The sequence below is a fragment of the Ursus americanus genome, chromosome 7 (genome assembly GCF_024610735.1).
Source record: "Ursus americanus isolate L20-20 chromosome 7, mUrsAme1.1.p, whole genome shotgun sequence".
Lineage (NCBI taxonomy): Eukaryota > Metazoa > Chordata > Mammalia > Carnivora > Ursidae > Ursus > Ursus americanus.
In genome coordinates this window covers 2,355,788-2,372,037 of record NC_142133.1, presented here as the reverse complement: position 1 = coordinate 2,372,037, position 16,250 = coordinate 2,355,788, and the positions used below count along the sequence as shown (strand labels likewise).

Sequence of the window (16,250 nt, the reverse complement as noted above, 5' to 3'; positions counted from 1 at the left end):
TAGCTTGAATGTGGAAGATAAAGTTTAGAATAAAGTCCTTTATTGATTTAATTTTTAATTAACCCATGAAACCTTGATTGTTCACAATCCAATAGGTTTAATACCAGTTTAATAATTTAATATTGCAGTTTTGATAGTGCTCTTCAGTCTGTGAAATCTTGTGTGGGTGGAAATGATGAACTCTCAACTACTTTCTTAGAAGTAAAAGGACATTTCTACATGCATGCTGGCTCTCTACTTCTGAAGATGGGTCAGCATAGTGAAGTGCAATGGCGAGCTCTCTCTGAGCTGGCTACATTGTGCTATCTTATAGCATTTCAGGTAAGCTTTTTCTAGTGTTGGGTGCAGTTGACATTTCACAGAGATTGTTGTATTTCACATGGATGTATGTCCTGATGTATAGTAAAAATATGAATAAATCTCTAGAATTGAAGTCAAAATGAAATAGTTAATTTGATAGCTGAAAAATAACAAGAGTCATACAGTACTGGTGAGGTGAAATAGATAATGTTGATGCATTGTTGGTGGCAGTCTGTATTGCTGTGACTTAACTGGAAGACTGCTTTGAAGAGTTTGCTCTTCTACTCTGCCATTTTTGATAGTTTGGGTCTTCGTGCTTCTTTACGTGGAGTAAAATAGCATTTTTCAGCCTGCTGCCTATTGGTGGTGTTTTTCTTTTGGTGCTATTTAAAACATAGAACTCTTTTTATGAGATAATTTTCTAAATATCTGAAGGGAGCTATTGTGTTTTCTCTTCACCATTCTATTTATTCATCATTTTTCCAGCTCTTCTTCATATGGTATGGCTTGGACTCCTTTTATACTCTTGGCTGTCCCACTTTATCCCATTGGTATCCTACATTATCCATACTATTTGAAAATGTGTTGTCTACAGTGTGCTTTTATAGTAGAAAGTAATTTCTCAGAAGTTAGTTTTCGTAGGCACCTTTTACGTATTACCTAAATTCTGTGATTCCCAGTTTTTTCCACTTGGAAAACTGCAACTCCAACTCAGTTTAACCATTGGCTAACTGTTCATCATCAAAAAAGCACAATGTAATAGAAAGGAACATCTTACTGTTAGAAATATGGGCATCACTAAATTAAGACTTTTGATTCTAAAATTATCAGGTTCCAAGACCAAAGATTAAATTAATAAAAGGAGAAGTTGGACAAAATCTGGTGGAAATGATGGCCTATGATCGTCTGAGCCAATCAGGTAATACTAATGTTTAATTTTATTTTAAAAAGAAAAAAGGAAAATTTCTCTGTTAGAGCACTTCTTATGATAATCTACCTGTTTAGGAGATAATTTGTCATAATCACTTATTTCTCTTTGCCATATTGGATGAGGGCAAGAGATACAGTATTAGAAGAAAAGTCTCCTTCAGAAGGTAACAAATGTTTGATACTATCTGCTCCTGGATGGAGAAACTCTTTAACCCCTCCTTTATCTAGCTTCCAGAGCCTCCATTCTGAATATTTTAAAGCACTTCCTGAACTGAGAATAATTAACTGATTTGCCAGCCATTTACCATCAGTAATTTATAAAATATTGCTGTGGAGGATATAGAGATGATCGCTTAAGAAACTGATGACATAGTAAAGAAGATGGAAGATACATACTCACATACTGTTAGGCTTTTGGAATTTGTAAATTTATTCCTGGTTTTGACTATTTGGAATGGATCCTAAAGGTCTGTTACATTTAGTCTGATTTTGTTGAGGCAGAAACTTCATTCAGGATATTTGTGTAGCTAGCGAATCAAGCAATGAACTGAAGAAACATAATGCTTTATGTAACAAGCAGTTTTGGTATAAAATTGAATGAACTTTGTATAGAGCAAGTAATAGTATTAAAGTTACTCTAAGCTTTGTCTGTAGTTAGGCTACTGGTCAAAGCATATATTGCTCCTCTATCCCACAGCTTGGTTTTTTGTGGGAGGTCTACTTCCTGTCCTTGAAGAAGTGACTACATTTTTTTCCTTATGTCTCTCATCTACCTTTGGAAGGCTGTCGTAGATGTTTTCTAGATGTTTTTGCAGAGTGTCAGTTAGTAAAATGAATTGTGTTTTAATGTCTTTGATGTGGATGTTCCTGAATTTGTCTGCAAATTTTCAGAGAGCTAAGTCTGATCTGACTGACCAGCAGAATTACTCCAAAGAGTGGGTTTTTTTCCCCCTTAAACAGCTTAATTGAGATGGAATTCATATCATACATAATTCATCATGTCATTCATATAAATGTACAACTCAGTGGTTTTTAGTGTGTTCACAGAATTGTGCGACCATCACTGCAGTCAATTTTAGAACATTTTCATCACCTCCTAATGAAACCTCATAATCGTTAGCACGTCACTCTTCATTTTCCCCCAAATCCTCTAGTCCAAGGCAACCATTAATGTTCTTCCCCTTTGGATTTCCTTATTCTGGACATTTTAAATAAGTTGAATTACACGACCTGTGGTCTTTTCCTTTGTGACTGACACTTCTTCCACTTACCATAGTGTTTTCAATGTTAGCCATGTTATAGCATGTACTAGAACTTCATTCAAGGGAGTGTTTTAAGAACAGATTCTTCACCCCAGACCTGTGGAATCAATCTCTAGGAAGTGCGGCCTGGAAATAATTATTTTTTTTTTTTAAAGCTTTTCCAAGGGTGATTCTTACCAGCTAGGTTTAAAAGTCAGTGTATCAGATCAGAGAATTTGAGCTTGGCTCTGCTCTTCTGTGGCCACTTAAATGATACACTTCCATCTAAAATGTAAATATTTTAAGTACTTTCAGGATTTTTCAGACATACTCTGGTCATCTTTCTTTCACTCTAGCATGTAAAGATAACTGTTAAACCTGTAGTCTTTGTTCATTTTTTGCATAAGCACCCTTTTTGTTCAGTTGTGGTTGCTGGGTTGGAGGGTTAGCTAGCTCTGAGATAATCATGTTTTTTCTTCTTAGGGTATATGAATGAAACAATTGAGAGATGTGAGTAAAAATAATCTGTTTTTTAAACGATGGAAATAATTCATTTTTCAGGGCACATGCTGCTAAACTTAAGTCGTGACAAACAAGATTTTTTAAAAGAGGTTGTAGAATCCTTCGCCAATAAAAGTGGGCAGTCTGCTTTGTATGACGCTCTGTTTTCTAGTCAGTCACCTAAGGATAGATCATTTCTTGGTAATGATGATATTGGAAACATTGATGTACAAGCACCAGAGCCTGATGATTTGGCTAGATATGATGTTGGTAAGTTGTATCTTTTAAAGTAAATATTTTGTATCTTAATCCTTTTCTTTTAGGAGAATAAAAGTAAAATGAGAAGTAATTTCATAATCTCATTACCCAGAAATAATGACTTAATATTTCCCTGTATTCCTTTGAGGTATTTGGGGAGGGGGGGTAGGATGGTGTGAGGGCTTTGTTTTTTTCCTGCTCTTCTTTTTGATTGTGGTGGAATGTTTTTTTCCTAAATAGTTGTTTATACTGTACATGTGATTGTCTTCTTTCATGAATTCTCTCCCTGTTTATCTCTTTCTGTAAATAACTACTTTATTGGCAGTATAATTTGTTATATGAATTAGCCATAATTTGTTTGCTGTTTGGCATCTAAGATGTTTTCAGTTTTTTCACTGTGAAAAATAAAGTAGTTGTATTTCAGATCTTTCTGTAGAGTTTTCTAAAACCAGAATTACTGGAGTAAATATGATGAACACCTTTAAGTCTCTTGCAAATTGCCGTATTGCCAGAAGGGTTGTACCTCTTTATGCTTCCAAAAACCCATAACTTTTTCGGTATTAAATTTCTTGTGGAAGAAAAGATCTCTTTGCTGTCCCAAGGGATTAATATAGTGGTATCCCATTGTTTTAATGACTCTCTACTGAAAGGAAAATCTATAGTTTCAGGATTTCATACTGGGTGGCTTCTGTCACTACAGTGTTTTATTGAGTTCTAGTGAGTACCTTTCTTTTTCTTAGATAGACTTGAAAGGAGCTTTTTTCCTCATAACTGTTGTTGTTAAAATTCCTAAATATGAAGTGTAAGTACCTTTAGTAAAAACATGAGACTTTGCTTAGCATAGAATTTGCCCCAGCTCTAATATAGAAAAGCAGTTATAAAATTAAGATGCATTTATTGTGAGTAATTGGCAAAACTGATGGCACAAGCAAGATTTCCAAAACCTCAAGCCAGTTTTTTCTCTTTATTTCAGGTGCCATTCGAGCACATAATGGTAGTCTTCAGCACCTTACCTGGCTTGGCTTGCAGTGGAATTCGTTGTCTGCCTTACCTGCAGTTCGAAAATGGCTAAAGCAGCTGTTTCATCATTTGCCCCAGGAAACCTCAAGACTTGAAACAAATGCACCGGAATCAATATGTATTTTAGATCTTGAAGTAAGCAAGGATTTTAACAAATTAAATATTTTGAATTTTGTTTAATTTTTTCTAACTTAAATTGACTTTTTTTTTTTTTAAATAAAACAGGTATTTCTACTTGGAGTAATATATACCAGCCACTTACAATTAAAGGAGAAATGTAGTTCTCACTATAGCTTCTATCAGCCACTATGCTTGCCACTTCCTGTATGTAAACAGCTTTGTACAGAAAGACAAAAATCTTGGTGGGATGCAGTTTGTAATCTAATTCACAGAAAAACAGTGTAAGTAGTAAAATAAAAACATTCCTTTAACTTATTGCGTAAGTTTTTAACTTAAAAACCTATTTAAAAACTTACTGCCTAGGTGTCTAATTCTCATGTGAAGATTGAGTTTAATTGTCATGTGATGATTAACATACATATAAGTTTTGAACTGTGTGTTTATAAATCAGTTTTATTAAACTTTTTTTAGACCTGGAACCACAGCAAAATTGCGAATTCTAGTTCAGCATGACATAAACACACTAAGGGGCCAGGAAAAACATGGCCTTCAGCCTGCCCTGCTTGTACATTGGGCAAAATGCCTTCAGAAAACGGTGAGTTCATTAAAGTGTAAGAATTCATTACCTAATTTTTAAAAAACAAACTTTTCCCGTAGTCTTTTAGATCAAAGAAACAGTAGCAGCTTATTTGCATTATGCCAAGTGAAATGTATTTTTTTTAATCTTGCCACAAAATAATTAATAGCTGATATATAAGCACTTAGAACAGTGCCTGGCATAGTCAATGTTATGTAAGTATTAGCTGTTATTATTACTTAGTAAGTTATGGTAATTATTATCCAGCCTCAGAATTTTTTTTACATGTCAGTAGCAGATGGCTCTGTAGGTTAAGGGCATTATAGATCTTTACAAATATTTGAGGTCTAGTCTGTGACAAGGTTAGGTGTGGATATTTAACTCTGCGACCAAACTGTAACACTTACAGAGTGGCAGGTTTGGGCTATGTAAAATGACAACTTTTAAAAAACAGATAGGGCTGCCTCATTAGGTAGTATCATTGAAAGTGTTTAAAAGTTGGGTCTAGAATGATCACTGGTATTAGGGTGTTCATTTCTTCCAACATTTGGAAAGTGAGGTCTGTGACTTCTGAGATTCTGCTTTGCCTTGATTTGAAATTTTAACCAGTTGTTCAGACCATTTATAAAGGAATTTTTAGATTCTATTATTTGTGTTCCTTAGGTTGTGTGCTTCTAACTTTCTGTTTTAGGGCAGCGGTCTTAATTCTTTTTATGATCAACGGGAATACATAGGCAGAAGTGTTCATTATTGGAAAAAAGTTTTGCCAATGTTGAAGACAATCAAAAAGAAGAGCAGTATTCCTGAACCTACGGACCCTCTGTTTAAACATTTTCATAGTGCAGACATTCAGGTAATGGTGGATCCCTTTGTGAATGAGCTGGAGATGTGGATTTCCAGTTTATAAACAAAGAAATAGAGGTATAAACTGCTTTAATCAATTGCCTGTCTCTTTGATCCTTGCATTGTTTTCAAAGTTCCACTAGCTGTCACAAAACATGGCAGAAAAGAAGACTGAGCTATTAATTAGATCATGTAAAATCTTTGGGAAATAACTTGGGTGTGATAATCTGGGGAGAGGCAGTTGGACTAAAAATTACTAAATGTGTTTAGGCATCTGAAGTTGATGAATACGAGGAAGAAGCACACATAACATTTGCTATATTGGATGTAGTTAATGGAAATATAGAAGATGCTATGACTGCTTTTGAATCTATAAAAAACGTTGTTTCTTACTGGAATCTTGCACTGGTAAGTAGATATTGGTACGTGAATTAAAAGTTTTTTTGTTTTAAAAACCTATTGTTTCATAAAAGCATTCTTTGTATAGATTTTTCATAGAAAAGCAGAAGACATTGAAAATGATGTCCTTTCTCCTGAAGAACAAGAAGAGTGCAAAAATTACCTGAGAAAGGCCAGGGACTACCTAATAAAGATTTTAGATGACAGTGATTCCAGTCTTTCAGTGGCCAAGAAGGTAAGTGCAAGCTCTTTGTACTTTCTTACTATTGCTAACTGGATGGTAAATATTTTTTGCTTTGGCTTTATATTTTGATAATTTCAAAATAGTAATACTTATTATTAATGCACAGAAACGGTGTGTAAATATTAGCATTGCTTTGTCTTAGGTTTGCTGTTTTTTTCCTTAAACTTGGAAGTCTAACTTTTTGTTCTACAAAAATACTTGTTAGGGAATTTAGAAAAGTTTTCTAAGGCAGAACATTTATTTTTGTTACCTTGGCAGTGTAATCAAAGCAAATACTGCAGCCTAAGGACTGGTTGTTAATGAATCTGGCAATTAAACATTTCACTGAGATTGAAAGTAGTTGCTGACACCTTCAGAGCATTTCTTCTCATCTTTACCATTTGCTGTGGATTATTTTTTTTCTTACTGTCAGCAGTTTGAGACTGTCATGATGGTATTAACTTTAGTTATGTTAAACCTTCCAAGTATTTTGTTGATCAATTCATGTTGCTGCTCTTACATTAGGATTGATATTGTCTGGTACATTCTAGCATCTGTGTTTCTCTCCCCACTCAAAATTAATAAAAATCAGCTTATTTTATTCATGTGGAAAAACTTCCCAAGTTAACATTCCTCTACCATTATTATGGTTAATAGAAAGGATAGGAACATCATAGATTTTAGAGTCAAGACTAGATGACACAACACTTTCATGTGTGTTCCTATGTAAAGTATAAAGTGCTTATTACACATAAGTGAGAACGTATAAATAAATTAGTAAGATAAAATCTTTATATTTATTTCAGAGTTGTTAGTTTATTTTTGCAAACTAAAGCCTTTGATTCATGCCTTTTGTTTTTAGTTGCCTGTGCCACTGGAGTCTGTAAAAGAGATGCTTAATTCGGTCATGCAGGAACTCGATGACTATAGTGAAGGAGGTCCTCTTTATAAGAATGGTTCTTTGCGAAATGCAGATTCAGAAATAAAACATTCTACACCATCTCCCAGCATATATTCTCTATCACCAAGTAAAAGTTACAAGGTAGGTAGAAAGAAATGAATCACTCCATTGCAGAATGTTTCTGTTCTAAATGTTTTAAATACTTTTTTTTTTTTTTTAGTATTCCCCCAAAACACCACCTCGATGGGCAGAAGATCAAAATTCTTTATTGAAAATGATCTGCCAACAAGTAGAGGCCATAAAGGTAAATCACTTAATATCTCTAAACTCTGCTTCTCTTATTCCAAGATTGCTTCCTTGACCACTCCCTCACTTCCTTGTAAAGCTGTTCAAAATGTCCCTTTGCCATGCTACTATAGAGTCATACTGTTTTGTATAGTTTACCCTGACACTTAACCATATTATCTTTCCCATTTTTTAATTTTAATTTTTTAAACTTTAATTCCAGCGTAGTTAACATAATGTTACATTGGTTTCAGGTGTACAATATAGTGACTCAGCAATTCTATATGTTACTCAGTGTTTATGAAGATAAGTGTATTCTTTTTTATTTTTTTCAATTTTTTAATTCAAATTCAATTAAGTTAACATATAGTGTATTAGTTTCAGAGGTAGAATTTAGTGATTCATCGGTTGCATGTAACACCCAGTGCTCATTACATCAGGTGCCCTCCTTAATGCCAGTCACTCAGTTATCCCTTCCCCCTACCCACCTCCCTTCCAGCAACCCTCAGTTTGTTCCCTATAGTTAAGATTCTCTTATAGTTTGCCTCCCTCTCTGTTTTCCTCTTACTTTACTTACCTTTCCTTCCCCTATGTTCATCTGTTTTGTTTCTTAAATTCCACCTATGAGTGAAATCGTATTTGTCTTTGACTTATTTCTCTTAGCATAATACCCTCTAGTTCCATCCACATCATTGCACATGACAAGATTTCAAATCTTTTTGATGGGTGAATAATATTTCATTGCATATATTTACCACATCTTCTTCATCCATTCATCTGTTGATGGACACCTGGGCTCTTTCCATAGTTTGGCTATTGTGGACATTGTTGCTGTAAACATTGGGGTGCATGTGTCCCTTTGAATCATTATGTTTGTATCCTTTGGGTAACTACCTAGTAGTGCAGTTGCTGGGTCATAGGGTAGATCTCTCTTAACTTTTTGAGGAACCTCCATACTGTTTTCCAGATTAGCTGCACCAGTTTACATTCCTACCAAGATAAATGTATTAATCCCCATCACCTATTTCATCCATTCCTTCACCCACTTCCTCTCTGATAATCATCTACCTGTTTCTAATAGTTGAGTCTGTTTTTTTGGTTTGTCTTTTTTTTCTCCCACGTTTGTTTTGTTTTTTAAAATACCACACACGAGTGAAATTGTATGATATTTGTCTTTGTCTGGCTTATTTAACTTAGCATTATACTCTCTAGATCCTTCCACATTGTTGCAAGTGGTCGGATTTCATTCTTTTTATGACTAATAGTCCACTGTGTGTGTGTGTGTGTGTATGTGTGCATATATATATATATATATATATATATATATATATATATATATATATATATTATATCACGTCTTTTTTAATCCATTTATCTGTCATTGGACACGTGCTGCTTCTATATCTTGGCTCTTGTAAATGGTGCTGCAATAAACATAGGGGTGCATATATCTCTTCGAATTCCTGTTTTCATATTCTTTGGGTGTATACTCAGGAGTATGGTATTATGGTAGTTCTGTTTTTAGTTTCTTGAGCAGCTTCCAAACTGTCTTCCACAGTGGCTGCACCAGTTTGCGTTCCCACCAACAGTGTATGATGATTCTTTTTTCTCTACATCCTTGCCAACACTTAATTATTTCTTGTGTTTTTGATTTCAGCCATTCTGACAGGCGTGAGGTGGTATCTCATTGTGGTTTTGAATTGTATTTCCATGATGTTGAGCGTCTTTTCATGTGTCTTTAGTCCTTAACCATATTTTTGAAATTACTTGTTTCTGCTTCCTCCATCAGGTGTGAATCCTTCAAAGGGAAAGACTCTAATCCAAAACATAGCAACATTCCTGACATAGAGGTGGTTCCCAAGTGATTGAACTAGTGAAATAAACCAATCATACGTTGGTCTAGGAGTTCATTTCTCAGACTGATTGGTTGTGTGTGTTTTATTTTATAGCTAGATATTGATATGTGGTCTGTTTCAAAAAGTCTATCTTTTTACTGCTTTCATAAGAATTTGACTTAATTATGTAAGGAAATGGTTATGTATTCATGATCTTATTTTAGCTGTATGAAAGTAATCTTAACTGTTAGGCTCAAAGAAGCTTTATTTATGTCTTTGGAATTGGAAGTATATGTCGGTTGTTTCATGCTCATTGGGCAAGAACTAAAACACCCATACTTTTGAAATTACAGCAAAGATATCCTGACGTATGTGCAGTTATTACAGTGTTATCAGCAATGTGTGAGACTTAACAAAAATGCTCTTTGGAGGGGAACAGAATTTTGAATCTGTACAAATTTTTGTATGTTAATTTTATATAATTGTGGCCTATTAAGATACTACATACTATCTTGGCTTACCTTATGGGTTTAAGCCCCCAGCGTTGTATTCTGTGGAAGTGTAGTGGAACATTACTCTGTGTTCCTGAAAAGCTGGGTTTTAGTGCTAACTCTGCCACTAAGTAATGCTCTTGAGCCAGGCACTTCTTTACTTTTCTGTTCGCTTGGCTTCTCATCTGAAATGTGGGAATTGTTGAAACCAGTTCTCAGCACATTTTCTAGTTGTTTGAATTTTTAAAATTATGATTATTGCATTAATTGCATGTTCGAAACTGTAGTGACTACTAAATTTCCCCAGGTGATTCCATCAGTTTCTTATTTTTTTGGATGTGTAGCATCTGGGCTAAATACAGTAGATGGAGGAATGGGGCAAAACTTATTTAACTTGAAAATTCAAGATATCTTTGATCTCCGTATTTATGGCTTTTGGGAAATATCTATTTGGAAACACTTAAGAAGAAGAAAGCAGACATGCTGTATGTGTCTGCGACCTCACTTATAGCTGGTTGGATACCTGGACCCATATACAGATATTTGATACTGTTTTCAAAAATGACTGTTGACTGATACCACTGTAGTTTCTTTGGAAAAAGAAATAGTTTCTTGATAAGTGCCTGTTTTGTAAGGGACATTTTGTGGTTTCTGGGGTTGGGGAAGGTGTTGTCATTTAGTTGTCTATAAAACAACAGAGATCTGATAAGTAGCCATATAGCTACCATTAGAAAGCAGTTTGTCCTCTGTGTAGGCAGCAGAGTGGTATTATGAAAACATACTTAGTGTAAAATTTGGTTTGAGTTCTGGCTGTGCTATTTCCTGCATCTTTTTTTTTCCCCCTTCAAGATGTGAGTTAATATTGTTTATGTGTGTAAGGATTGAGAATTTAAGTAAAATGTCTGGACTGTATTATTAAATACATAATATATTCTGGGCAGATATCAGTTGTTTTCCTTTTCCCAGTGGATCATTAGAACATCAGCCTTGAAGGATTTGTAGTGTTTTGTTATATCAGTTGTGTGTAGGTGGAAAGCTAGTATTAAGAGGTAATTTGGAATATTGAGTAGTGCAAATGGACTGGAGAAGAAAGCAGTGTGGAAAGGAGGTGCTGGAAGGGTGTTTGGGGCAGTACTTCTGAGGACCAAGAATATCAGAGAAGTTTAATTTGTAGGTACTTGTGTTTTTGAGCAGGGAAGTGTCTTAGACAGAACTCAACTTCAGGGGCACCTGGGTGGCTCAGTTGGTCAAGTGTCTGCCTTTGGCTCAGGTCAGGATCCCAGGGTCCTTGGGATCAAGCCCTCTGTTGCGCTTCCTGCTCAGTGAGGAGTCTGCTTCTCCCTCTTCCTCTGCCCCTCCCCCCTGCTTGTGCTGTGTCTCGTCTCCCCCCTCCCCCCCAAATAAATAATTAAAATCTTAAAAAAAAAAAAAAAGAATCCTCAACTTTGGAAAGATTAATTTAGGCAAGTGTGGAATGGAAATGGAGATGAAGCCATCTAGGAGGTTATCAGTTTAGGTGATAGCTAACTCTAATCTAGAATGAATGAGGTAATACGGTACTAAGGAATGAAAGAATGGGAAGAAATAAGTTTTAACAAATTAAGGATCATTTTCTTAAATGAGCACCTGATACACAGATCTTACTGGAATGTCGAATCTCAAAAAACACATCATCAAGTATTTAAAGTATTTAAATTTAAAATATTTGTTTGCTCTAGCATTGTTTCTGGCATGATACAATTGCTTACAGTTGTTTCCTTTCTTCCAACAGAAAGAAATGCAGGAGTTGAAACTACATAGTAGTAACTCAGGGTCCCCTCATCGTTGGCCTTCGGAGAATTATGGACCAGATTCAGTGCCTGATGGATATCAGGGATCACAGACTTTTCATGGGGCTCCGCTAACAGGTTAGTTTGCAACTGGATAATCCAGATTTTAGTAAAATCACTGTACTCCCTCCTCCTTTACACAGATAACTTGTGAACTCACCTCGTCTATATACATTTGTTTATACACATGTTTATACATGTCTACTTATATGTTTCTTAAGCCATGGTTGATATTACTAAGATTTTTATAACTCCAAGCAGAAACAAAACAGGCTTTATCTGATCCTTTAATACATATGTCAGAGAAGCTGAGACTGAGGTAGAACTATTCCTGACTTTGGAAAATGTTACCTGATATTGTTGTGCATTAAGAGATAGCTAAATAAAACCTTCACAGGATTTATTTTGGTGATATACTTAGAGGTATGACATTCATAGGAAATCTTGTTTATTTTGAAATACCGTGGTCATACAAAGAAGGAAGGAGTTGGAGCTGGGCCGTATTGGAATTTGAAGTTGTGCTCTCTGTATATAGTGATCTCTTGAGCCAGTTTGTGTGTTTGAAATGTGGAGATAAAACTTGCCTCACATTATTGTATATGTGTATTAGAGTGTGTGTGTGTAGTAAACATTTAATGAACCAGGGGTGTCCTGTGGGTTGTCTGTGTGCAAAAGTGCTTTGTGCATGTAATTTCCTTTAATCTTGGTAACCCAGAATGGTAGATACCACTGTGAATTCTTTTTTAAAGATTTTATTTATTTATTAGAGAGAGAGAGAGAGCATGAGCAGGAATTGGAGGGGCAGAGAGAGAGGGAGAAGCAGACTCCCCACAGAGCAGGGAGCCTGATGTGGGGCCCGATCCCAGGACCCTGGGATCCTGACCTGACCTGAAGGCAGACGATTAACCGACTACACCACCCAGGCGTCCCATGTATTCTATTTTATAGATGAGGAAATGGGTTTAGAAAGGTTACATAATTTATCCGTATTGTACAGCTAATTATTGGTAGAGCCCGGGTTCAGACTTCAGTGGTCTTAACTGGAAAGCCACTTGCCAATATGAAATATTGCCCACAGACAGCCAGAAATGATGATAAAAACAGGTTTCCTTGACATGAGATAGATTCCTGAAATGGTAGTAGTATGCTTTTTTCCTAACTGGTTTTAACCCAGGGAAGATTTAGAATAGTATGTTCCAGTTTAGATGAGCACATTTATGTGATGGTCCATAGGGCCATACTGACGGCAGCCTCACTATTCTCTTTTGACAGTGTCTTTTAATGTAGGCAAAATAATAGGAAATCTTTGTGAAGTCAAACTTAATGAATGTCATAAGTCATAGATAAATATGAGATGTGTCAAGAGTTCACACATTGCTCACTTAAAAACCCTGTGCGCTATGTAGAGCCTGGCATAGAGAAGATAAGTAAACTGGCTAGCCTTTTCTACGGCTTTTTGAGTGCTGTGTGGAATTGATCATTTGGCACCTTTTGAGTCACAATTTCCATTTTTTCTGTGTACAGACATAAAAGGTCTTCTGGTTGTTAAACATAACATTCACATTGTCTCATTTTATTCTTGCAATTACCCTATGAAATGTATAGAAGCAGCACATCCTCATTTTACAATTGAGAAAAATGGAGACCCCAAACAGCTAATTGACAAGGTCACAAAGCAGCTTTGTGGCCCTGAAAGGTGGAGAGCTCAAGTCCCCAGTTTTGCGTTCCTGTGCTCACAGATTTTGTTTTTCCTAATGAAAGTAAAAATATACCAAGATTCCTTGTCTTTTTAAAGTAAGATGATTAAAAACAATGATTAATAAGCTTATAGGAAATATTTAGAAGTACTAGCAATGAAAACTAAAAACTAACTGTACCACATAGAGTGCTATTAACATTTTGGAGCATTTCCTTCTCGTCCTTTCTCTTTGTATATGTAAAGAATTTTTAGTGAGATTTTTATCCTTATTATGTTGTATGTAGACGAGTAGTCTTTTTTTAAACATTAGAATTCTGAGCATTTTTCTTAAATATTTTTTGAAAATACTATTAATGAATACAGGTTTTCCCATCATGTAGAACTACTGCAAATTTTATTCCCTTATTATTTCCAGTTTGCTGTTATAAATAATGCTGTGGACACATTCTTAGGATTGTTAGGGTATTTAAAAAATTCTTTTGTGTTGGAAAACCGCTTTCCAGAAAAGCTATGCCAGTTTACACTCTTTACCACCATTATCTGATAGTGCCCATCTCATTGCATTCTTGCTTAGTGTTAACTATTAACGGTTTCTAAAAACCACCAATTTTTAAAAACAAAAATGGTATCAGTTTTTATTTTTTATACTGGGCATGTTCAATACTTATACTCTTTTATATATCCTGAGTTATCTGTTTATTCGGTACTTTTTTCGTAATAGATTGTTTTTAGTAGGTTTATAAGAACTTTAATTTTTTTTTCCCAGTATTAAGAGTCACTAGTCACTGATAAAGTCACTAGTTAAATTTTCAGATTTTATGATTCTTGGCTCATATCCATCAGCTTGTTTTGTGTTCTGTTCCTTTTTTCTGCCCAGAATGTTTCCAAAATAACTATCTTTACCAGGCAGTTCCATTAGTTTTCCAAATTCATACTTGGGCTTCTTTAGCAATTTTTACTTCTAGTCACTGTAAAGAGAACATAAATGGACTGACTAGTCTTTGACTAGTCTTTTCTAGGTCTTTTTCAGGGCTTTCTAGAATCAATTGTTTAGCACCTCTTGGGTCACAATTTCCATTTCTTCCATGTCATGGCATAAATGGTCTTTAAGTTGTTTTGTTTTCTGATAAAACTTTCATAAAACAAATTAAGCGATGATTGTTGGTAGCTTTGCCATGAACATGAGTGTCTTCTAGTTGTCAGTTTCTTGGTGAAACTCATACAAAACTAATGAAACAAATAGTTTGGACATTAACATGAGTGTCAGTCATGATGTGCCCTTTTTTTTTTTTTTTTTTTAAAGCCAAGGAACACATTTTGTGTTACCTGTGAGATTCTTTGCATGAATTTATCAGGTGATTTTTGACTGGAACATTTTCAGCTTGAGTTTATAAGATGCAGCCTTGTCTTTCTACAAATTTTTAAGGCTCACTTTAAAAACATGGCCCTAAGGCCAATCAGATGCATTTTGGTTCCTTCCTATGACTAGTGTATTCCCAGTATTTCTGATGTTGAACATAGACTGTGCTTTTATATCATACCAGCCTTTCTTAGAAAATGGACCAAATGCTTTCTCCTTGGCTCCTTTTTTGATGCTTGTTGTGAGGTGCTTGTTCTTGTTGACCACTGTGGTGCTGCTCTCTTATTCCTCATGTGTCATATTTAGGGGTTTTTCCTAGTTTGTCATTTGATAATCTTCTTTATGGTATATTTTGATGTATAGAAATTTAAAAAAATCTATAGTTAAATCTTTCTTTGATTTCTATTGCTTTTGTAATTTATAGTTCTTGCCTAGATAGTCTTAACTGTAGTATAGACTTTTTTAACTGTTTTCTTTCTTTTCTTTTTTTTTCTTTTTTTTTTTTTTTAGTTGCAACTACTGGCCCTTCAGTATATTATAGTCAGTCACCAGCATATAATTCCCAGTATCTTCTCAGACCAGCAGCTAATGTTACTCCCACAAAGGTAACCAAGGAATAATTTATACATTTATAAATATCTCCTTTTTAATTGTTCAGGCTTCCTTCAAAGAAATTCAAGAAGTAGTTCAGCATTAAAACTTATATGTCCCATAAGATACAGCTATTTTAAATTTCTTTCCAGATACAGAAATTATGCTTCTTACTCATCTTATTTTTATGTTACAATAAGTGTGAACATTTAGAATATTTTCTAAATGGGGGGTGGTGGTGGTGGTGGTGGGTCCTTCATCATTTTGTTTTGGCGGAAGTAGGACTAGAATGGCCTTGCTGAACCACTATGTGGTAAGTACTTCAGGCCTGAAGTGGCTTACGTAGGTGTTGATTAACAACCCGTATTACAACCATAGTTGAGCTATGAAGCTTTGAAGACAGATGGCTTGGGTGCATTTAGACCCTGGCTCTTCTGCTCGCTGTGACCTTGGGCAAGTTTCTTAATCTCTCTTTGCATATGTAAAATGAGGATAATAATCCCTTAATTCATAGGGTTTTTGAGGATATTAAAATGAGATATTATGTAAAGTGTTTAGAACAGTGCCCAGTTGGCACATTAGTAAATGCTTGATAAATGTTAGTCTCCATCATCATCATCATTATTGTTAACATCATTTGACACATTATTTAGGAATGAAGAGGAAATTTATTCTATACATTTATTGTAGAATTGGATTTTTAAGATTTTGTTACTAGTTAAGGCAATTTCCATTATATGCCAAGAAAGGAGTATAACTGTAAGTATCTTTGTAAGTAATGTCTTCTTTTACTGCTGTGGTACATACCCTGATGATATCTTTACCTTATAATGCTTTACCTTATAAT

At 35.0% G+C, this 16,250-nt stretch overlaps 1 protein-coding gene across 3 annotated transcripts in view; it reads left to right on the top strand.

Moving 5' to 3' along the window:
- Positions 1-16,250, top strand: part of LOC123776081 (E3 SUMO-protein ligase RanBP2) — a 79,707-nt gene that overhangs the window by 39,538 nt on the left and 23,919 nt on the right. For all 3 annotated transcript variants that reach the window (XM_045771864.2, XM_045771863.2, XM_087863228.1), the window contains exons 7-19: positions 129-321; positions 1,132-1,219; positions 3,033-3,242; positions 4,204-4,385; positions 4,476-4,651; positions 4,842-4,965; positions 5,639-5,800; positions 6,061-6,198; positions 6,278-6,424; positions 7,275-7,454; positions 7,534-7,617; positions 11,696-11,831; positions 15,323-15,417. In XM_045771864.2, coding sequence (XP_045627820.2) covers positions 129-321; positions 1,132-1,219; positions 3,033-3,242; positions 4,204-4,385; positions 4,476-4,651; positions 4,842-4,965; positions 5,639-5,800; positions 6,061-6,198; positions 6,278-6,424; positions 7,275-7,454; positions 7,534-7,617; positions 11,696-11,831; positions 15,323-15,417 — 1,915 coding nt within the window. The remainder of the gene's footprint in view (positions 1-128; positions 322-1,131; positions 1,220-3,032; positions 3,243-4,203; positions 4,386-4,475; positions 4,652-4,841; positions 4,966-5,638; positions 5,801-6,060; positions 6,199-6,277; positions 6,425-7,274; positions 7,455-7,533; positions 7,618-11,695; positions 11,832-15,322; positions 15,418-16,250) is intronic.